At 40.2% G+C, this 24,036-nt stretch overlaps 1 protein-coding gene across 7 annotated transcripts in view; it reads left to right on the forward strand.

Annotated features, from left to right (window-relative positions):
• SYT1 (synaptotagmin 1) overlaps positions 1–24,036 on the forward strand; it is a 560,022-nt gene that overhangs the window by 403,737 nt on the left and 132,249 nt on the right. For all 7 annotated transcript variants that reach the window (XM_090042587.1, XM_090042589.1, XM_090042586.1 and 4 more), the window contains one exon: positions 12,541–12,725. In XM_090042587.1, the coding sequence (XP_089898713.1) occupies positions 12,541–12,725 (185 nt within the window). The remainder of the gene's footprint in view (positions 1–12,540; positions 12,726–24,036) is intronic.

The following is a 24,036-nucleotide window of genomic DNA, read 5'->3' on the forward strand; positions in this document are numbered from 1 at the left end:
TCTCCTTTAAAGGAGAAAAATGTGGGAAACTGTGGCTTTTCCCTTGCAGGCTGGCAGAGTTCCAGCTTGCAAGAGGCTGCTTGGGGCTCCCCATGCCCCACACACAACCCATCCTACCCCCCACACACACCCCTTGCCCCACACACTGAGGGAGAGGGACAGGGGCCTGAGGACAGGGGCAGCGGGTCGGGAGTGAGGGGCATTGGGTCAGGACTGGCCATCAATGTTTACAAATGAGTCCTGGTACAAAAAAGCTTGAGACCCACTCTCTAGAGGACAGGTTAGGATTCACAATGACCTTGATAAACTGGAAACATGATCCAAAATTAATCAAATGCAATTCAGTAACGACAAGCACAAAGTCCTGCACTTAGGATGGAACAATCAAATGCATGAATACAAACTGAGGAAACAACTGGCTAGGCTGTAGTACTGCAGGTTGTAGTAGACTGCAAGGTAACTATCAGTCAACATCGGGTTATTCCAGGGGAAAAAAACTCAGTAGCATACTGTGGGTGTTGACATCCTCTAGCTATAGGCTGCATCTGGCTTACCAAGCGATTCCAACTAGCCTGCAAAGCCAGAACATCAGCAGCAATTTGGCCACAAGAATCAGTGGCTGTTTGGCAGCTGGGAAAACAGTGATCTGATCAGAAGTGCAGCAGTGACAAGCAAAGCAGCAGCCTGCCTTCAGAGTGAATGGCATCAGTTTGGCCTGATGCAGGTGGGCTGCCTGCAAGTGTAGGGAAGTGATTCTTTCACTCTGTTCAGCACTATATCCAGTTTTGGGCAATGCACTTTGAGAAAGCCCAGGCAAACTAGCAAGCATATGAGAGAACAACAAAAATTATTATAGGTCTAGGAAACATGACTTAGAAGGAAGAGTTGGAAAACTTATCCTGGTACAGACAGTCAAAAAGCCTGAGGCTAAATTGATTCAGTCTTTGCAGGTTAGTCTAAGCTGCAATGATTAAACCAAGAAGCAAGTGAATAGACATTCACTTTTGATTCAGGAAATGCAGCCACATGCCTGGGCTAGTATGCTGGAAGGTTGGGGTTTAAATCCCCTCCCTGGCCCACGTGGGACCCTAGCCCTGGTCTGCCTGGGCAGGCAGTGGGGGAGCAGTGCCTGCCAGGCTTCTACCCCTCCCACAACTCCCCCCCACTCCCCTCTCAAGGCTGCCAAGCTGAGTAGGGGGTGGGTGAGAAAAAAGGTAATGGCACTCAATTCATAAAAACTTGAACAAAAATAGTCCTTTCTCTGAAGTGAGCATGTATTGAACACAGCAATTTGCAACTTTAAGCACACAACAAAGAACAGCCAAAAATTTTCACCTAAGTTAAGATACAGCCCAGTAAAACACAGTGAGAGCACACACAACTTAGTCTAACAAAATGTAAACCAAGAAGACAAGAGAAAGTCTTGTATAAGTTTTACATAATCCTGAGGTCAGAGTGTCTTGTTATACCCAGCTATTCAAAAAGTCATTCTTGGGGAATCAGCAAATGGCCTTAGGTGTTGGAGTGGAGATCCCATGGGCCTCATCTCTACTTGGGTTTTTACAGGTGCACCTGCACTCCCTTCTCCCCCTTGGGTGCCTTGACATTACTATGCTTGTCACCTATAGCACCTTTTGCAGGACGCTCATGTATTCAGTGTCTTTTGTCTCCCCCCTTTTTACAGGTTCTGCTTTATAATGTAAATTTAGTTCTCTGCTTTCTTTGGTCACACCAGCCCAAGCGGACCCTCTTCTGTTGCCTTAGCTCTATCTCTACCACATATATATGATTTTGCCAGGTCTTTGGCAACACTTCCCACCTCTCAGTCTGGTCTTGCAGGTCATAGCCCTGTGCTCACAGGTGGAAGGGGACTAGTCCCTCCAATACCCCCACCCTCTGACCCCAGACAGGGTTTGCCTGGGGGTCAGTCTTTCTCAGGCTATTGCCTGCCTGCACCCCATGCTCTACTCCAGCAGAGATCAAGGGGCATGGGCAGCACACTGAACTAGGAAAGGGGGAATTAAAGCCCCTCTGAGACCTCAGACCCCAGCCAGGGTTTGCCAGGGAGCAGTATTTCTTAGGTTGTTGTCCCCTGGTGCCCCACCCCCATCCCCACTTGCTCCATTCCAGAAGAGAAAAGTCTGGTAGGGGGTGCCCCCCCCAGACAGACCCAGCTGCAGTCCCCAGCTGGGTATCCCACTCCAGCCTCATGTCAGCAAGCCCTCGCTGGTCCAGCTAGGGAGCATAGAGGCAGGGCCAACCATGCTCTCTGGAGCAGACAGCACAGCCCAGGGCTGCAAAGCATGCTGGGGTGCTGGGGGACTGATTTAACTTGAACCAGGAAGGGGTCTGGGACAGAAGTTTCATAAACCAGTTTGACCTAAATCCATTAAGTCTGATATCTTAAACCAGTTTCAGCCATTTTGAAACTGGTTTATGTGTAGTGCACTGTTCTGTCACAGCTTTAAACCAGTTTCTGATATTTAAGCCAGTTTATGTGCAACTTCTCTCCCTAGCTCCTACGTTCTTACAAACTATAGAATAATTGATATTCTCCCCCAAATATTTTCAGCAAAGTGAGTGATCTGATTCCCCCACTGGCAGCTGTGGGGGCTAGCTTTGGCTCAGAGGACTGCTGTCAGGGCAGAGGGCAGCAGGGTGTTGGGACATATGCTGGGCAGCTAATGGTGGGCTGGGCTGGGCTGGGCTCAGCAATTGCCAGCAGGCTGGGAGGCCTGCTCTAGTACCACCTGCCTTCTGGCCTGGGCCTGTACAGCAGACATATGGCTGCTTTCCTACACTGAAAATGTGAGTTCAGTTCATTATCAGTCCAATCTATGCAGCTTAGAAAAACCTCCAAAAATTGAATCAATTCCACCTTAGGCTTTTTGACTATCCAGACTTAGCCCAAGCCCCCTCTCTCTGTTTGTTTAGGCCCCAGGGGGCAATGTGTAGGGGGTGCACCTGGGTTCACATGCACCCTCTGAGTGTGGCAGTGCATCCCCTACAAAAACGCACCTGCGGTGCCTGCAGACAGTCTCTGCTCGCCACCCCACCGCCGACACCACCAGCAGCATCTGCAGGCGGTCTGTGATCACCACAGGCACTGCCAGCAGTGCCTGTGGGTGGTCACTGACCCCTGGTCAGCGCTTGCCACACCCCCCCCCCCACGCCACCGTCAACAGGACCAGCAATGTCTGTGGGAGCTCCGCAGCCCTGCCGTTGACAGCGCAGCCATGCCCCCCCCAGCTGCAAGGGGCACACGTCCTTCATGTTAGGCCCTCAAAACACTGATATTTACTTCTTTTTTAAATGGCTTTGATATCTAGTGTAAAGAACTAAATAAGACTAGGCATTATTATTAAACATGTCAAAACAAATAGATGCAAACAACAAAGGTTGATAGTCTTCAGTTGTATGCTTGAATAAAAAAGTTTGCACTAAGAGCCCTTCCTCCTCTGAGACCTTCTAAATTAATGTTGAAACTCAGCCAGCAATAAAATAGGTAATGACTTCCAGTGGGAGTTGGGTGCCTAACTTCCACAGTTGCCAATTCTCATAATAATAGGTGTTTTCCTTCAAGCCCCAGTTCCTGGATTCTTCTGAAACATCACAATCTCAGGTTCTGTTTGAAAAATAAAATGTATTTCTCTCTCTCATGTCTGCAGGGAACAGCTTGGAATGTGTCTCAAATCTATCTCACACACTGAAAACCTCAGAAGAGAAATAAAAAAAAACTCTTAAGTTTTACAGGAAACCTTATGAATTTTTGAGGCCTGCCTCATGCTGAGGGGTGGCATGGCTGATCTTCCTTCTGTCCCTTAAAAAATCTTGGCCTAAAATCCTAGGCAGTGGACTGAGTTTTCAACTGTTTTTTTTCCCCCCCTTTCAGACCATCAATCAAAGTTTGAAATGTAACACATAGAAAATGTCACAGGAAGAGCGAAAAGCTCTTTAACCATAAAATGCCATTGTCCACAAAATGATTGAAAACATTGTCTTAAACTTGTTTAGTGCTGAATATTAGTTCCTTGAATTGCTGTGTCCTTCACTGGCAAGTTACCTGGTTTCACCTTATGTTCACAAAGGGGCTTTTCCAGAACATCTGCAGGAGAGTTACTTATTTCCACCCTCTGACTGGAGGCTCCAGTTTTCTGTAATCTTCTCCAGCCTACCCCTTGTTCCCTCTGACCATTTTGGTAATGATTCAGGGGGCTGATTTATTTCTTTATTTTTTACATATTCTTGGCCACACCTATAGTGAATTCCCCACTGCCTGAATGTCAGGCTTAGAAATGGTACCCTTCCCACACCCAGTTAGAATTATAAAACCATAGAAAATGAGGGTTGGAAGGGACCTCAGGAGGTCATCTAGTGAATCCAACCCCCTGCTCAAAGCAGGACCATCCCCAACTAGATCATCTCAGGCCGGACTTTGTCAAGAGTCAAGACAGGCCTTAAAAACCTCCAAGGACAGAGCTTCTATCACCTCTCGGGATAACCTGTTCCAGTGTTTTGCTACCCTCCTAAAGTTTTTCCTGATCTCAAACCTAAACTTCCTTTGCTGCAACTTGAGACCATTGTTCCTTGTTCTGTCATCTGTCACCACTGAGAACAATCAAGCTCCATCCTCTTTGTAGTCCCCTTCAGGTAGTTGAAGGTTGCTATTAAATCCCCTCTCAGTCTTCTCTTCTGCAGACTAAATAAGCCCAGTTCCCTCAGCCTCTCCTCAGAAGTCATGTGCCCTCTAACCATTTCCTACATGTTGAGTGAGCAAGTGAGGTCTCTGGAAAACAGACACCTTGAAACCTCTCTGCCAGTGGTGTACCATGGGTCTCCAGCCCCCATCCGTAGCCAATCACCAAGCAAGGGAGCCACCACCACCCCCACCAGCAACCCATCACCAAGCCTGGAAACACCAGCAGTGAAACCAAAAGTGCTGCCAGGAGACCAGTATGCCTTAGAAGGCCTGGCTGGCACCCTTCCTACCAGTGCCCATGGGCATGCCCCCTCCCACCCCCCACCCCCACTGTTGGTATGCCACTGCTCTCTGCCTTATTTCTCAGTCAAAAAAGGTGGACGAGAAGGTGGAAATATGGTCCAGAGAAAGCAAGTGGGTGACAGAACAGTCAGGGAGGGAGCAAGAAATGTAGACAAATGAAAGCAATTGGAGTTGGGGACAAAAAATGACTTATTCATCAAGAGGCAGGCAAGGGGTAGACCTGATGTTTTTTAGGGAAGAGAAGCTTACTCTTCTACTCTGGGAAATAAATTAATGGAAAAAAGTTTTATTTCCCAACACTTTGTATATATGCATCTCTAGATAAATCAATGTTCATTCTTTGCATATTTGGCCTCAGGCTTTTTGAAGGGCAAGGTAAGCATGTTGGCTGCGCAGGGAACCCAAATAACTTGGCTAGCTTTGTAGTTCTGGATAGGATTATTGTTCTTGCTGTAGTCAAGGTCAGTTCATCCGTGAGGTCGGGAATGTTCAGCAGGCAGTGTGGAATGATTTTGATTGATAAAAATCTAGCAAACAGCTCAGGCAGCTATATATTTGACTAGTGAAACCCATCTAATCAGTGCATTTTCACATCAGACTGTTCTGCTGGCATAACACATATCCGTTAGCAAAGTTAAAGCCTCAGTAACTTTCAGAAGTTATTTGTAGAGACAGTCTTATGCAATAGCACATGGAATGCTCAAAGAATAGGCAGAAAGGGGGATTGTCAGCATCATACCATTTCATTAAGATACTTTATCATGGTTCCCTCTAGTGGTAGGTTGGAGTTAAGCAGTGAGTAAAGCCACATAGAGAATAAAAGAGAAATACGGTTAATTAAAAGTGAGCTAAATGTAAATACCATAGACCAGTGATACTCAACCAAAGAGCCACAGGACCCTGTGGTGCCTTGAGATCCTTTCAAGGGCACCAAGGGGCGCCACACAATGTTAATACTGTTGGTGTGCAAACATAATTTACAAGGTAAACCAAGTTATTTCAAATAGGAATTCCTGGTGTTAAAAACATTCAGACCTATTGGAATCCTTCTGAGTTATCTGCAAAAGAAGAATTGAAGAATTGTTTTTCTGTAGTCAAAAAAATGAGTGAAAATTAAGAGCTGGTGTTCTCTGAGGGGCATCTTGAGTCCGAAAAGGTTGAGAACCACTGCCAGGCATGGACACAGTGTATAGCCCTAGATCCAGTGATGTACATTACTGAGTCTGGAAGAAAAACAACAGTGCAAGCAGTGAGTGTAATGCTTAAAATATTCTTGCCTAATATACAGGCAGTGTTTTTCTTCATGCTTACCAGTGCATACTGTCTTTCTACCTAATGTATATCAGCACTGAAATTTGTTTGCACTGGTAACCTGCCAGTTACTTCCTCTGTCGGGAGTGTTATCTGCTCCCACTGCTTATAGTCCATTGTGGGTTCCCTGAACTTATGTTTTTCAGGCTGCCTTCCTTACATCAGTCCTTTACCACCAGTGCCATAATTTAGCCTGATTCCTGGAATGCAGATTTTGGGAAATTAATTTTGTAATACATTTTTTAACTATAAACTATTAGTTTTGTAGTATGTTTTGAATTATAAAGTGATTTTAGGACCCCCAGTTTCATTTGGATGGACTCAGGTAGCAGTCCTTTCCAGAATCTGCACTTGGCAAAACGTGGAGGTTTCCCTGCTTTGCCAGTACAGTTTTTTATTGTTGTACTATATTTTGTATGAGACCAAAGCTTCAAACTGTTTGAAAATTGCAGCTGCCTGGTAATTAAGTGGTGTCTCACCACTAAAATATAAGATGTTTATTTTGATCAAAAAAACTGATAACTGGTTTTTGGTTTTGGATAGTTTAGAGACTACCATTATTCCCTGTGGAATGGCATAGCTGCTGTCTTCAACTGTGAGGGTCCTTAGCTATTGATTGAAATGTTATCATTTTCTCAGTTTTAGTGGGAATGGATAACGCCAGAGCTTTTTTTATGCAGGGTTCTTAACTTCTGAAGCTATTTCATCCTCTTGTTCCAGACAGCTCCCTTCTTTCTTGCCTCCTCCTTCCCTCCTTTCATTTTTATCAGCTTCAAAGTACCAGGTTTTTCTCTGATGTTATAGAAGGAAAATATACAGGCAGGGTTTTGTTGTGGTACATTCTTGCACCTCCCCCCCAGCAATTTGTATATTTATTTATATTGACTTACCATGTCTGTAGCCCTGGTCATATTTTTTTCCTTCTTCCTTCTTTCTATCTGTTTTATTACAGCCATGCTCCCTGCCCCAGTTCCCCTTTTGTTTCCCTGACCACTTCCTTCTGTACATCCATATTCTCTCAAGCAAGAGGGTTCTTCCTGACCTTGATAAACAGATCAACCTTCCTAATTTTTACAGGTAACCCAAGACTCTAAGGACATTCCCCCTGCTTGTTCCATGTATGTAGGAGAATTTGAGACTTTACCTTGCTGGTTTGTATTCATTGCAGTTATTTCTAACTAGAACATAATTTACCAGTGTCAAGTTATTCTGCTGTGGAGTTCCCTATCCAGACCAGAAAGGAGGATATTTTTAATCATTTAGATCTGAAAAGGTTTTGTAGTATTCTAAAACCCAAGAAATTTCTTCTGGTGTTTTTGAACAAGTTGTGTGTTTGCAGCTTATACCTACTTTGTTCTCTGTTCTGTTCTATGTGTGTCCCAAGGCTGTACCAAATAAGACAAGCACAAGTTAATATGATTTAAAAATTATAGAGTCAACTTAAAGATGTAAGTATTTCAGAGTGGCACATACATATAAGTTTGCTGTGCTGAGGTAGGAGCAACTGATGTGCTAAATTAAATAGATCCCATAGGGATGATATATCTTTTTGCTATACACGAATAATCTATTATTGCCCTTAAAAAATCATTTCTTTGAGCTCTTCTTTCAAACACACACTCATACCCAGTTGCTATTCAGGGTGATCAATTCAAAATATAAAACAGATTAGGTGCTTTGTAGCAATTTTTTAACCACTAATGAAAAAATAGAGGGTACTATATATCTAAAAATTATGACAAGCCTGATGTCACAGTTCTTGCAAATGTCCTTATAAAAATACAAATTTGGTGGGAAGCATCCAAAGCCGTGGAGCGTGGTTAGATAACAACCAGGCAAGAACTGTCTTTTCTACCACTTACTGCTATATATATATACATTTTATGTCTACTAAGGCACTGTAGAGCTGTTTAGTCTAAAGGACTCTAGATATATATATTACTGTACATAGAACTTAACACTTGGATGCCGATATACAGTTTACGTCTTCCCTCAGGTGGCCTTTCCCTCTGGGATCAGGTGTCTAGAATTTGGTAGCTTTTGATTGTTCAGCTAAAATGTCAGACCTGGATCCAAGGTCTTGAGCATCTCCAAGCATTTTGGGTGCAGTAACCAAAAGGGGTTTTACCCAAAGAAAATTATTTTGCAACCCTGAAACTGAATAATTCAGTCGACCAAGTTGTCCTTTGGAGCTTAATAGAGTCAACGAGACTGATCATGTGAGTTTGTGATATTTAACATGAGTGATGGCCACCAAATTGATTCCTACGGCACCTTGACAGTGATGTTTATTAGTTCAGTTCACTGTTATGGCTTAGGAGGTTAACATTACCTCTGACTTATTACTCAGTTTCCCTGTAGCCTTTCCTTCCCAATGACAGGCTTATGTCTGCATTTCCTGAGTAGAATCCCATAATTCATTTCCTTTTAAATTAGATCACCAAGTTACAAGAACCCCTGTTTGCCATGTGAATTACCTCCAGGAGGCTAAACCAGTCTTAGCCTCTGCTACAGACTTCTATCTGGAAACTTGACTTGTATGAAACTCCAACAACACACAACTTTTTAAGGACAAGGGGTACCATTTTTAAAAAGCATCACACATGTTATTGTACATGAACCTGAGCTTTCCCAGTCTATGTAAATTAGTCCCATTTCTCCCATCACCAGGGTTGGGTAAGACAGGCTGTACCTTACAGCTTCTGCCAGCCTGATCTTTCTGTGAGTCTCTCTCTCAGGTAAGGTCATGTGTTTTTCATTCATGCCAAAGGTCCTTTACTGAGGAGATCCCAAGACTTCAAACAGAGCTCCAAAAACAAGTCTGACAGGTTTATGCATTTCCCCAGTCTTCCTGCAGCAGATTCCATATATTATCCTTTTGAATGGTAGAAAATTGAATTAGAGTAATTAAAGGAATCTTGAATACACATGAAAAGCTCTGGCAGGTGTTAATCCTTGGGGTTCTACAGAGCCAGATACCCCACAATAGCAAGTCTATAGATATATGCATTAAACAGCTATAACTTTAATGTCTTCCACATTCTTCACATTTAGTAGACATCAGTTTTCAAAAGTGACTTGTTATCCTAATTCTGAGGTGCCCATCCTGAGAGCATCTTAAAAGGGCCTGGTTTTCAGAGGCTCAGTTCTTTCTAAAAATCAGGCCTCTATAAAGTGCCAAAAGCTGGTGCTGTAAATAATTTAAGCCTGAGAAATCACGGCTCATGTTGGAAAATCTCAGCCATATTGTATAGCATGATTCATTCAGAATGATTTAAATAATATTCCCAAGGGAAAAAAAATTGAAAACAGGTAAACAAGAACACACATTTCTCCTTCAAAGCCTATATGGCAAATATGTTATGCTAGATTTACATCTAACTTGTACATCCATTGCCAGTCATATTAGTCTGGGGGATCACTGCCAGTAGCAGTATTGTGGTGAGCCATCTTCCTGACAGAGATTGTGCATTCTTATTAAAGAAAGAATTCTCTCCAGCCTTTTTCTTTTCCAGAAGATTTGGCTACAGAAGCCCTTTAAAGAGTCTCCAGAGCTCAGATTGCCTAAAAAGCTTCCTTTCTTTATACCTGTCTTTGCTTTAACAAAAAGAATCAGGGACCGTCATCTTTGAAGATATCAAATTAAGAAATCTGTATCACTCTGAGCATCCCAGATATTTGTTTGATCTTCATTTAGTCGTAACACAGGGATCATGGTGTGTAATTAATTACAAATGAAATGGATGAAAACATCACCGTAAAACAAAGGAGCTGAAGGTCTGTGTTCAGGCAGAAATGTCTCAAGAGCCGCCCAAGACCTGCTTCCTCAGTACTCTAGGGAGCCAAGACAGCAGTGCCAAAGGATTGCTTCTTCCAACAGTGCCTCAATACAGCAGTACCTGATTTCTCCAAATGTCCTCTGAGAGACGAGCTGTTTTTCCCAGGCCATATGTACGTCACTGCTAACTCCCACCATCTCAAGTCTCACCAAATCCCTCTTCTCTCTCAACCTGAGTACACTCAGTTCCATCATGCCTTCTCTTTTCCCCTACCTGCATCCTTTCTTTCCCCCATAGTTATCCCCATGCCTCCTGCTGTCCAGCTCGCCTCCGTAGCACAGCTGGTGTGGCAAGTTGGCAGTGCTGGAAAACAGAAATAGCTGATAGATCTGAGCATCTGAGCAGTTTTTTTGACTAATATTGTCATAACTAAGATTAGCCTGAGTAAGGGAAATAATACTTCCTAAATTTAATTTCAAATCTTAAAAGGATCCTGTACCTGCAGTGTTATTATTGCATGTGCACGTGCAATTTGGAATCTGTGAGAGCTATGGGAGTCTGAATTGTTTTAGACAGAGGACTTAATCAAAATCAAGAAAAGCAAAAGAGTATTTTTCAAAAATCATCATTTTTAAGGATTTCTCCCTGAAAGGTTAGTAGTAAAAGTTTTATAAAAAAGACCAAATTATAGGGAAAAGTAAATTGACCTATGAAATGTTATCATGCCAGATGTGAAGACCAAATTCAATTGTTAAAGCATGAGATGGGAATTTTAACCTTGTAATCAGGGCTTGAACTACAGTGGGGTCGGGGGGCTAAGCCCCCCCCCATAAGAAATGAGAGGCTCCGGCCCACCCCGTTCCTTTCTAAGCAGCTCAGGTGGTGGCGGCGGCTGCTTCCAGCTGCCACCACCACAGACCCCCCAAGAATCGGAGTGTAATTTAAACGCTGCTTGTGATAAGTGTTTATCTCAATGCTACCTTAACTGTAGCATTGCTATCAATAACACCATAAAATACCTCCCTTAAGCAGCTGTTAATCTGCTCACTGTTTATCTGTTAACATTCATTTGTTTGATAATCAGTACTCAATTATTCTACATATGGTACAACTTTTCTTTTATGGCACCTACATTAAATGAACATTTGGAGGCACATAAAGTGTTAGAATTTACTTTTTAAGTATTCTGAACATGTTTACTTCGTTATTTTTGTAGCTATCACTAACATAAGCTGGAGAAAAAAACACAAAAAATGAAGATGCACACTAAAACTTAATTCCATCTAAAGTGGCAATCTTTAGTCCAGCTTCCTTTAATCGTGCTTTCCATTGCATTTGGCAACTGTAGGCAATTAATTTCCCTGTGTTTACATTGTCCACTTTCCTTTTGTGATTCACTGACATCAATGTGTAAAATGTGATTCACTCTTCTGTTTTGCTCTGTGTAATTTTAGAGACTTTCATGTAATCAGTTTAGAGAATATAGTACAGATATGAAAGACAAAGCATATTTTAAGATACAGAAAGGACTGTTTGCTCTAACGCCTTGTTATTTACAATGTTTTCCTGTCATGTACTTCATGTAAAGTGGGGTGATCAGAAGAGGTCAGTAACGGATGAAGATAATTCTCTTCCTGTTTATAAGTAATTGTCACGATAACATTTATTTTTCAAAATTGTGGTCTTCAGAAAGACCAGCTTATCATTGTTATTGTTCTGTGTTATTTAATTTTCCTATACCAGAAGCCTAGACTAAATGAATAAACTGAATAACTATGATTTTTTTAAAATAAAGGTTTAGATGAAAATATGTATTGAAACAATGCTGATATTAGAAGGACACGATGGCTAACATCATGGATGCCTTTGGATTGGAGAGTCCTTTGTCCTTGGTTAGTGTTTACTGATGACCTTGACCTGCAGCTATAATGAGAGGCATGCAAGCCTGTCAAGCATAGTAGTAGCAGTGGAAAAAAGCTGATCATTAAAACTGACTGTGTGACTTTTTTACTTGTTTCTCTAAGCTCTGAAAAAGGGAGATCCCCAGTCAGTTCCAGCAAGATTTACCAGACCATAACACCAGGGAGGTTATGGGGATGATTATAGAGAAAAGCAAATAACTTCCTAGATATGGTCAATATTTAAAAGATATTTTTAAAAGATATGTACTGTGTGAGCACATTAGAAGTACTGAATTTTTATTACTAATTAATGAAAATGACTGCAACTTACAGTCTACTGTCTATTTTAAAGCATGTAAATAAGTATTTTGTTAATTTAATGTCCTGTGTACAGGGGTTCAGTTGGGGAAAACAAACAAATGGCAACAAAATACATTAGACAATCTCTGCTCAAAGAGGTGATAAAGGTTTAGCTAGTAATGAAATCTGTTTCTTTTGCATTTAAACTTACAAGTTCCATGTGTATGTGTTTCTTTTTCTCTTCCAGTGCCACCTTGGGCCTTAATAGCCATAGCCATAGTTGCAGTCCTATTAATCCTTACCTGCTGCTTTTGTCTCTGTAAGAAGTGCTTGTTCAAAAAGAAGAACAAGAAGAAGGGAAAGGAAAAGGGAGGGAAGAATGCTATTAACATGAAAGATGTTAAAGATTTAGGGAAGACCATGAAAGACCAGGTAAAGTAGCCTTCCATTTCTTAAGCAATGATTATATTTAAAAATTCTGGAGGAAAAAAACCCAATGTGTTATATAGGTTTGTGCTCTATATGGGAAACTGGTTGTCAGAGCTTGAGTTGGAGATCACGCTGGATCCTGGAAGTGAGACACTTGTATCTCAGCAAAGACAATGACTGTTTGTACTCCTGTTACAAAACTGGTATCTGCCTTTCAAGCAGCTAGGAACACTTCAGTTTAGAAGGGAGAACATTTATTGTAAAGAAATCACAGTAATTCAAAAAGGTAATGCCCTATCTCTATGGGGAACTGCAGTGAAGATTAGATGCAGTAGCGGGTTTCAGTAGCTAGGTAAAGAGAATCCATATTTGAAAGATTACTACACTAATCACCTACCTGTGAGCAAGAGGTAACTTTTTGTTCCAAAACTCTTCTTGTACAGGAACAGAAGGATAACTAGAGAGAGATAACAGCATAGTGCAGCAGAAGAGTGGAGTGGAGAATGTCAAAAGAAATAAAAAAGAGCATTTGGTAAATAATGAATTAACTGCAGGAGAAAAAAAGAAGGCTAAAGATGACCAAACACAGTTTTAGCTGAAAGGCAACAGTATAGCTTGGGACAAATCAGTGTGATTCTGTTTGAACAACATCGAATTGAGAACAGCAGAGAAACTCATGTTTCAGCCACAACACATGTGGGGGGTGAAATACTGCAAAATCTTTTCAGCCCAAGTAGATGCTTTAGTTTCACTTCTGCAGGTAGTTAAAAACTCTTCATGATCCAAGGTCCTCCTTGCACACTTGGAATTCTGTCCTGCAACACTGAAGACAACAGGTGTTTTGCCTTTGACTAACATCCACTATCCTGCCGAAGGGCCTCTTTAGTATTCCCTAACTACTTATGTTTTCAGCATAATTTGTACATAAATGAAGAGGTACTAGAAATCACTCCCTCATGTAAACAGGTGGTCTTGTTCTCAGGTCTGCTACTTATTTTTCCCCATGGAAGATTGCATGACAGGTTTTGAGCTCCTAATGGACACATGTGAAATGTCAACTAGTGCAGTAGTCAGTTTTACATTCACAGCCAGTGGGTAAGATTTCTAAACTTTAGTTTAGTAGAGTATATGGTAAGAAAGTTAGTGTAGGAACAGCTGTTCTATTTTTAAACATGCTGTTCATTTAGGGTTGCTTCCCCTGAAGTGCTTACATATTATTTAAAAACAATTAGCTTTAAAAGGGTATTATGGGTATTTCCATTACTAGCTGGAGTAGCCTTGTAGAAAAATTAGTTGATTTCAGACTGTACTGGTGTCCATTGTATATAGTGACACATTATCGCAATATATGTTACAGAAGAAGTTAATTCCATGATTAATAGGATCAATGAGGCTGAGCTCAAAAATACCACTAAGCAGTAATCCTGGATCCTCCCATGAAAAAGTGTAATAAGGATGTTGTTTTACTTTATATGATAAATATGAAACAAAAAATTATTCTCCCATCTTAATTCAAGCACCTTGATGTGACATCCATGGATTCCCTGCATTTGATCTATAACATTTGTTCCAGCTTATTAATATTAAGTAATTATGAAATGTTTCCCTCAGATTTTGTCCAAAACAGCAGTTCATTAATTGCTGAGCTACCTTGAGCTATCATTAGCCATTTTTTTCTTATGGAAGCAAAAATAATTTGAAAGTACTATTTGAACGTTTTTATGATAAAATTCAGTGTGATGTTTGCTCTGTGCTATCAAATGCAACTAATGATAACAAACCTAACAATTTATTGCAGGAAAAGTAACATGCATTTTGTTGATAGATATCTATGTGGAGTTTGTTCTGTATTATGTAAGACTGTTCTGGTACTTATAGTATATTAGTAAGTGTTGTTTATTATATTTTTAATTGCCTGGAAAAATGACCAAGACTTCAGCATATTGTAAATGTTTTAATCTATAAATGTATGCTTTATAGTCAATGGTGAGTTTGACTCAGTACTTTTTAGAGCAAAATTATAACCTCCTAGTTAATAATTTTTATCACTTAATAAAAATAACCAAAACTTTAAAATAGCCTGCAAAGAGCTTCAACTATATTAAAGTTATGTAATTGAAAAGGATGTACACAGTTCTTTTTAAACAGATGTGTCTAACTATTATGACTGTAATTCATGATCTATTGACAGAGTTTTGCAAAATTAAACACAGAGACCAGATTCTCATAACGCTGTCCTAACATTATCATCACTGAAGCCAAGGGAGCCATGACAGTTTCTGCCAAATTAAATGCTGACCAATAACTAATAATGGCTTGCAAAAAAATTGTTTAATATGTCCTTATTTAGGCATCTAAATCAGTTGACTAATTTTAAGCCTTTAGGGCCATATTTAGCACCATATTTGGAGTATTACTTTTTACATCTATACACAGTGAGTTGATGATGGCTTCATCTTGAATTAGCGTGACAGACCATGGAATTTATAGCAGGAAACTATGCAATGCTCCATTTAGTGTATGGCATATTTGAGAAGGAAGAAAGGGAAAGGACCTCCTAGACCTCAAGGAAGTAAATTTTAAAGACACAAACAGGCAAATTTATATGAAAATCAAGGTCTACTCTAATGCACTTGGAAAGATTATTGCAAGAGTTGTACACTGTCCCAGAGATCTGAAATGTTGCCGAAACAGGAAGGCTTGATTTTCCAGTCCGTAGCTCTAAACTTGCAAGGTACTGACCACATGCAGGATATAGCTTGAATGCCTTTTGCTCCTTTTGATTTCAGTAGGAGTTGAGAGTACTCAGTACTACTCAGTAGCCAGTTGGCAATTTGAAGCATCTCAGCAACTTGTAGAATCTCAGTTTCTTGGGCATGTACAATTCATTTGAGAATTACAATTAATAAAGCTAAGGGATTGAGCCCTGAAAGCCTAACTACTTTTTCCCTGCTGACATCAAATATTCATTAAAACTAACAACATCATGGACTGAGGCCCCAGTCCTACTATTAGAGAGTTCTGGTCCCAAATGGAGTCACCCAAACTGGGCTTAGGGGCAAAAGGTCCATGCTAATAGCTCTGAGCCTAGGTAGAACAAAAGCTTCAGTTAGGATGAAGTTATACATTATGTCACTTAAAGCATACTAAGGGCACTTAAAACATGAGCATTCTTATTTTAAAGCTTGTTAACTAATGCTAACTTTGAGCTTCTCAAAGTTATGCCACTTCAGAAGAGGGTTAACTTTAAGCCATACTACCCAGTTCATGTTTAGGTAACTTCAGTCTGCTCTGAAACTAGCAATTTTCAGTCATTCAGCATCCCAAGATGCATTGCCAGCCCAGTACCACCCAGAGTAGGGATGGAGCCCAGGTGTCTTGCCTCCTAGCCACATCCCTGCTTAACACCCCTCTAGCGGCAAGTCAGAGCTATACAGCAAGAAACTGAATGCAGACCGAAGTGCACTGTACCTAAAAAAAAACTTTGCAGAAAGCGTTCTGAGTTACAATGATCCCTTGGAACAAACAGAAATTCACTGTTGGTTCCAGTGGGGAGGGGAAACTAGCTGCTGGCTGCCAACCTGCAGCCAATTTCCCCTAGCAATTGCCCCTCCTTTTGCCCAGCCTGTTCCTGTTTCAGAATGAAAAGGAGAAAGGGAGTGGAGGGAGTTCAGACTGAGGTATTTTCAGCCCCTACTGGAGTGTGGGGCTGGTGTACTGCAGCCCCATAACCACCTTTGTGGAAGGGGGCTCCAATATACCCACCCCACCATCCAGCGGAGGCTGCAAACCTCGCAAACCAAACTCCCTACACTCCCTTTCCCCCCTCCCATTCTGAAAACAGCTCAAAGCTGGCAGGCAGGGCAGATAGAAGTTACAGAAGACACTCTGTTTTGAACCATCTTTATCTGACCCTTCATGCAATGAGGGGTCAGATTTTCAACGAATCTACCATATTTTAAGCTGTCTGCAGCCATGCACTTGTGTTTGGTCCAGGCTATGAACTGCTTTCTGTGGCCGGATTGGGCAAAAATACTCACTTCTGTGTACACCCAGTATTAACCCTTAGTGTGCTCACAGCGTGTTCTAACTTCAATACTGCTTAACGTTCCACAAATGTAATGTGGTCTAAGTGTAATGTGTAACTTTACCCTTCTATAGCATTGCTAGGTAGCACCTTCTGACTTCTGTAGTATGCAGAGTGCAGTTATATTATTTCAACATGTTAATTTCCCCAAACAGTTTTTAATATGATATTTTGAATGGGGACATTATGTAAAGATTAATATAAACCCTACATTTTGTTGCTGTAAATACTTCCCATACCAATGAGTACTGTGATCCTGAAACTCTTGCTCATGTGAATAATTCATATTCATGCAAGAAGAGCTCTCAGCTTCCACGCAACCCATCACAAAACTGAAATTTGCAGGATGAGGCCCTTTATTATGTAAAGGACATTAATAAAAAGGCATTTTCCATGGACACGGTCATTTCTCCATGGTCTTACTAATATTTACGTGTGTGGCTGTTTTAATTTTTATTTCTTCCTTCTATGTTCTCCTTATCTATGTTGTATCTCATGACTGTTCTGGATTGTCACTTGCGGTAGGTTTATTTTGCTATTTGGACACACCTAGTCTAAAGCGCTGGTATTTTTAGTCTCCTGACAGCTGCGGCTCCTCAGCTCGGATTTATACATAGCTTTGACACACATCAAGAGGCTGAACTAAATTGATTTTTTGGGGGGAGGGATAAACGTTGTCATTTTCTCCATAACTAAAATATATTAAGTCAAACTGTACTAGAAAGCTCAAGTTCAAATTGATATGTGAAGGAAAGAAATTTACTGGTTTTCTTTTTAATATAAATATATCAACTCTAAACCCAAACAGTTATAATGTATTTTTTGTTTAAAAAAAAAAAAAGGAACACCAGACTTGTCCTAGTGTTACTAAAATGATCAGTATCTCATGTTCTCAATACAGTGTAGACACCTTAAGCTGTCAGGCAATGCACTCCACATCAAATTGACTGCCATGGTATTATTTCTGAATTACACTGGTATAACTGGATGCAGACTAGGCCCATCATTTTCTAAAGCTCTTCCCATCAAAATTGTCTGTGCTGCAGTTTATCAGTCTCTACAAAGCTTCCTATGTCTCTCATAATTTTCTCCCACTGTTTTTTTTCCCTCTGTAGAAAAACATCCAACTCTAGAGACACCATAATAGCTGCTGATTTAATGACTCTGAATATAATGCATTGGTACAGCAAATTTCTTGCTTAAGCTCAGCCTTTGGGAAAGAAATAGACTTAATCACTTCAGTGACAATGAAAAGCAGCACTGAAAAATTACCAAAATTAAGCCCTATTTCTTGGAAAATAACTGCCATGATAGTCCACACCTTTTATTAGTTCACGATGCTTCTATGGAGAAGATTTAACATCCCAGCCATTTCTCATTGTATCAGGATGAAACACTGTCAGTCACAAAATGAAAATGAAAATGTTATTTTCATTTTGTAGGAGAGAGCCTGTTAATTAAAACAAGAGGCTTGGAAAAAAAGATATCTGGACTCTATAATCTGATTCTGCCACTAATTTGCTATGTAACCTTGTGCAAATCACTTTATCTCACTGCCCCCTTGTTTACTTCTATGTAAAATGGAATCTGGGAAAATAAAACTTACCTGTGTCATAGGGATGCTTCAAAGCTTAATTAATGTTTATGCTAACAACTATGAGTTATTTATTCCATTAACCTCCATATTTCAGTAGCAACTGATTATTTAGACTAATTCTCTTTGTTTATTTTTATTTTTCGTAATCTATAAACTGCTTTGCTCTCACAGAGCCAAACCATTCTGAACAAACAACATTGCTTTTGCTGGATGTTTTTACCTGCATAGGAGAAATTGCAAAATACTGTAAATTAACAGAAACGTGTGTGTTGAAATCCTGGTCCTAATGGCAATTCTCCTATTGACTTCAATAGTGCCATTATGATCCCTTGGTTTTACAGCCAACATTGTCCAGCAAAACGTCTACTCCAGCAAAAATGTGAGTTTCTGGAGCAAAGGTTCTTCAGTGAGCAGTAGCCTCTTCTCCCACAATCTTTCTTCTAAACCAGCCACCTTGAGCATGATTTTCTTCTCCAGTGATGGACTCCTTTCTTGTTGTCCAGTGTACCATTTCCCACTCTGCCTTGTGCAGATGGCCTGTCTATAAGTTATTGGCTCACCTCATTATCACACTAACCCACACCTAGTATAGCAGGAGGGGATACAGGGTCTAAGTGCAGAAAAGTAAGCAGTGCCATTATATGCCAGCAGAGGAAGATCCAGAAAATGCTGATAAAGTATATTCTGATTATGTATACAGATTCTATCAAGCACTGCCAATGTATTCATAAAACGTCTATCTTTTTAACCATGGCTTTGGCATTACAAAACTTGGCACAGAGAGACACAGGACACCTGTTATGACAACAGCAGCACAAAAAACCAAACAGGCGAATACTAAAATTGAAAAATCCAAGGAGAAAAACTGAAAGTGAAAGTGTATCAGAAAGCTGTCAGCATTTTGCTCTTTGAAAAACTAAACTAAACACTGCTTATAACAAGCCTGAAAAGCAAAATATTATAGGAGACAAGTAATGGCAAATGGCCCGCTATTCTTCTGGGTTACTGGATTAAATTCAGTTCTTTACTATCAACAAATTGCTGCTCCATGTTCAGGTACAACCGTGGTGGTCCAGTCCAGTTGCGTTGGGTGAGTTTGGATTGATAAGACTCTCTGGAAAGTGTGAAAACAACATCTTTGTAATGGCCTAAATACGAAGATAAACATCTATATTCCCCAGCGTTCTCCACGAAACTTCTTGCATAAGCCATAAAAGCAATGCATTTCTATGGTACTCCAGCAATCTACGGCCCTTTCAAACAAAAGCTGCAAGCAACACAACGTGGATGCTTTGTCTCTTCCTAGCCTCCCTCTCTTCCACTCAGTTCTTCACAAACACAGCAGAGGAGTTTGCTTTGAAAACTTATGGAATAGTTTTAATCTACATTCAACATCTTTGTTTTAAAATAATTCATGTTATTACTTTTATTGCTGCCTCTTTATTGCTGATCTTAATTTATAATTTATACTTTTAAAAATCGTATTTACTTCATTATATCAGTTTGTGTAATGGCTTTAGAGAAAGGTGGAAACTAGTTCCCAAGTTATTCTGGAAGCCAGATCCTGAGCCCTTTCTTCAAGACCAGATTCTTGGTCTTAAATGGTAGCTGGGAATGATGCAGGGAGCCTTCTCGTCCTCATCCTGTTCACATAAAGCTTGGACTAGAGCGGCTTATTCTTTGCTACATAGGGTCAATTTTTTCTCTCTCTTTCACTTCAAAGTCCTCCAGGGGAGGCTGGTGTCCCAAAAGCTGCCAGGAAGAAGCCAGATGATTGTTCCTTCCTCCTCCTGCATTACAGACTGGCCAGTAGAAGTGGCCTGTCTAGTGAGGAAGAGGGTGTAATACCCAAGCCCCCTCTGAACACTGGAAAGCGTTCACAGAAGCTGTTTACTTTTTGATGCAGTGTCTCAGGAATGGTGCGGTGTCATTCCACCTCTTCATAAGTGCCTAAAACCTGCTGTCAGGCTTTCAGCTTTTACTCCAAAAAGCACTGAAGATACTAGAGGGGTAAGAGTGCATGAGTATGAGCGCACTGATGGAAAAGCCACAGATAGGCAACTTCTGTGTAAATAGATTTGGCTTTAAACTCTCTGAAATGTTCTGTTTTTAGTCTGTTCCAAAGCAAGGTAAAATCCCTTTTATCCATTTTTGAATTTTGGAGACTGGAAAGTCAAAATTTCTACCCACTTTCTGGTTATTAACTAAGCTGCAGCAAAGAAAGGCAGACATTTGAACTCTCAGAAAAAAGGAGTATATCATTTGCTGTATGGGCTACATGGGCTTTAGCTCTGGTTCTTTCTGTCTCTATAACTGAGATGGTACCAAATTATTGTTGTCGGAAAAAATCTGGAGTTTTTTTTTATTTTTATGATCTTATCTGAGTTCTAACCGAATTCTTGTTTCCCTGCTAACTCAGACTTGCAGAAAAACTACTTCTGTCTTAACAACTTGATGAGATTCACACTGTAGCCTGAAACCCAAGGGTATGACACACCAAAATGGGAAATGAGTTCCAGATTAAAGGGCCATTCACTGTGGGGTTCTGTCTACTGTTGGCTATTTTAAGCGTATTCCCACTACTGTGGCTGAACTGGTTATAGTACCAGTGGGAGCTGCTTGCAATACTTATCTAGTACAGACATGGCCTGAGAAACCAGCTTCCTCCTCCCAGATGGTAAAGAATGTCAGCAGTTGCTATGGATTGGTGATCTCTTGGGGATCTAGAGTCAATGCTACATAAGGCTTCATAGATCAAAGTAAGCATTTAGAATTACAGAATAGCAGCAACAGTTTGTTTCAGTATATTATGAATTTCAAAGTACAATTAGGAGTATGTAGATATTGGTACGCATTGGCATTTTTTCCTTTAAAAAAACTAGAAAATGAGTAAATTAAAAAATAGGAAAAAAATCAGCTTTAAAGCATACTAAGTGAATTTTTTGGTGGTCCCATTCTGCAGTTCACAGCATGGACCTTTCTCTTTTCCCTTCCTCTGCCCCCTCTCCCTCTCTTTCTCTCTATCTCCTGCAACTGAGCCAAAAGGGAAAAAACAATTCTTTGTCTGATTTTTCTCTTCATGTCAGCCTGAGGCCTTCCTGCCTTGTAACATTGGCTATGCTTATATTAATTGCTTTGCAAAATGTAATTGAATGTGGTGATAAATATTGGTTATAGCAATTAATTTAGATTATTATAATCAATTTCAGCAAACCTATACCAGATAAAAATACGAGGAATTGCTTAAGGGAATCTCTCAGCACGCTGGAATGGTGCTCTAGTACAGTGTCTTCCAGAAGTCACACCACATTCCCACAGCACCAAAGGTGGCCATATGTCAGGCTATTAAACAGTAGCCCAAATGAGCCTCTGAAATTTCATGAAACACTTCAAAGGCCTTGTCTGGCCTCAAAAACAAAATACTTTGAATAAACTCGCTGCCCATTTAAAAGCTAAACAATCATGTCAAAGCATCCCATGCTGGACACAGTGGATTCTTGTTCGTTCTGTACATCAATGTGGCCCCCTGCTGACACTGAACACCAACAGTCTTGCAGCAGTAATAGGCAAAGTAGATTTCACAGTGGCCAAAGTGTGGTTCAGCCATTGGAAACCCAGAAGCAACATGGTTTTTAAATTAATTCATGGAGAGAAAGCAGATGCTGGAAGAATAAAATTTTGCCTTTCCTTCCAAGGGATGCTGATAGAGGATATATTACCATTGCCAGATCAGGCTGTTTGGATGTGCAATAGTGTATTGGCCAGTTATTTTTAAGGGGTCTTTTGTCTTTATGGGATAAAAATATTAAAGATCAGGTCATAGTTGTGTTGTTATCAAATGTGTGTGATGCTGATAAGAGCTGTGCTTTCAGTATTGGGAATCCAGCCATTCCTCAGTATTTTCACTAGTCATGCAGTCTGTCTGTGGAGCCTGGCAACAGCAGTTCTGGATGACCACAATTCAGTTTTGCTTAAAAAAATAAAGGAGGTATCTCAAGCTTGGTCAGCAGCAGGATAAAAAAATTGCCCTTATGATAAACCACATTGTTGAACACAGGGCAGAACGCACTTGCTGTACAATAAGAAAATTGTTTTCCACCCAGCAAACTCAACAAGCTCAGCACAACCCTGAGGCTAAAGCATCATTCAAATGTTAAAAACCCATCTTCTTCACTATTTGAACAAAAAAGAGTGATTGATGAGATATATTTGGCTAAAACTCAGACTGCAGTGGACATTGCTTGGCAGGTAGATTTACAGGCTGTGTGCTTTTTTATGGCCTGAAGTGCTTTCACAATTGCTTTTTGTTAACTGTTTCCTAAAGGGTTTGTGGAGTGCTTAGAGAACCATTCTAAAACCATTCTGAAGATACTGTCAGCAAAGAAATTATTCTACAGATTGGAAAGATGTCGTCTACTTGAAGTCCATGCTTGGGTTATTTAGAAAATTGTAGAGTTGGGAAGTGCAACACTGTACTATAAGATAATTGAGAATATAATTGTAAGATGGAGGTCCTTCCCACATTACTCCTTCCTCTCTCTTTCAGTATAGAAGATGAAGGAGTATGCTATCTGAATCACTGTTTTCCCATTTTATGACTCTCTAAGCTACTAGTGACAGCTAGAGCCACACATGGCCATGCAGGAATATTCAGAGGGTGCTGCCTCTATGATGGAAAATTCAAAATTATGCTGTATGAGGTGAACCCAACAGACTTGTGATCTTAGCATAGGTTTTTTTCTGCACTGAGGGCCCTACAAAAGATGAGAAAAAATAGAGAAAGAACCCCTTACTTAAAATAACTCTGAAGGAAATAAAAGACTACAAATCCATGCTTAATTGCAGGATGGAAATTAAGGGATAAAACAGCAGATTGGAACTCTCTCTCCTCCTCTAACTTGAATCCTTGTAATTTGGGTCTCTGCTTTGTACAAACCGCTAAATAATAGATCTTAAGAGTTGAAAACTAGAATAGCAAACATTAACTGACATGCACACCATTGGCTAGAACTAATTGTAGTATTCATTCAGATATATCTTAAATGACACATATCTTAAAATAGTCTTTGTAACTGTCAGCCTACCATGACATATACAAGATGTACATTGTGCCTGTGTGAGGTACTAAGAGAAATCTTTTCCATTTACTGATTTTTGTATGACATCAACATGCAACTTTGCAACATTTACAGTACATTTACACTACTTTGCATTGCCATACATGTAATTTACATGCATGTAGAGATATAATATATATATAGGTGTATGTGCTCAGCATGAAATAAAAATGTTTTGCTGCTGTGGGTTTCTAGGTGCTTTCCTCAGAAGTAAGAAAGCTTCATGAGTGAAATACAGTCATCCCAAATTAGGGCAAAGAGATTATTTGTATAATGCCATATCATAATATATTCTCTCTTTTTTTGCTGCATATTTTACACAGAACCTGTTTAAAAAATTTTCATGGACTTCAAAGAATTATTGGTAGAGAAATGTTTCATATTTCCCTACCTGTAAACCAAAGCTGCCATGAAATCAATTTTACAAGTGGAACAAAAATTCTAATTAAAAACATTTGAGCACTTCTAAAAACAATTCACTATGGTTTTTGTTTTATTGATTGTAACATTACA

This window comes from Crocodylus siamensis, chromosome 4 (assembly GCF_052110815.1).
Source record: "Crocodylus siamensis isolate JL-2025a chromosome 4, ASM5211081v1, whole genome shotgun sequence".
NCBI classification, from domain to species: domain Eukaryota; kingdom Metazoa; phylum Chordata; order Crocodylia; family Crocodylidae; genus Crocodylus; species Crocodylus siamensis.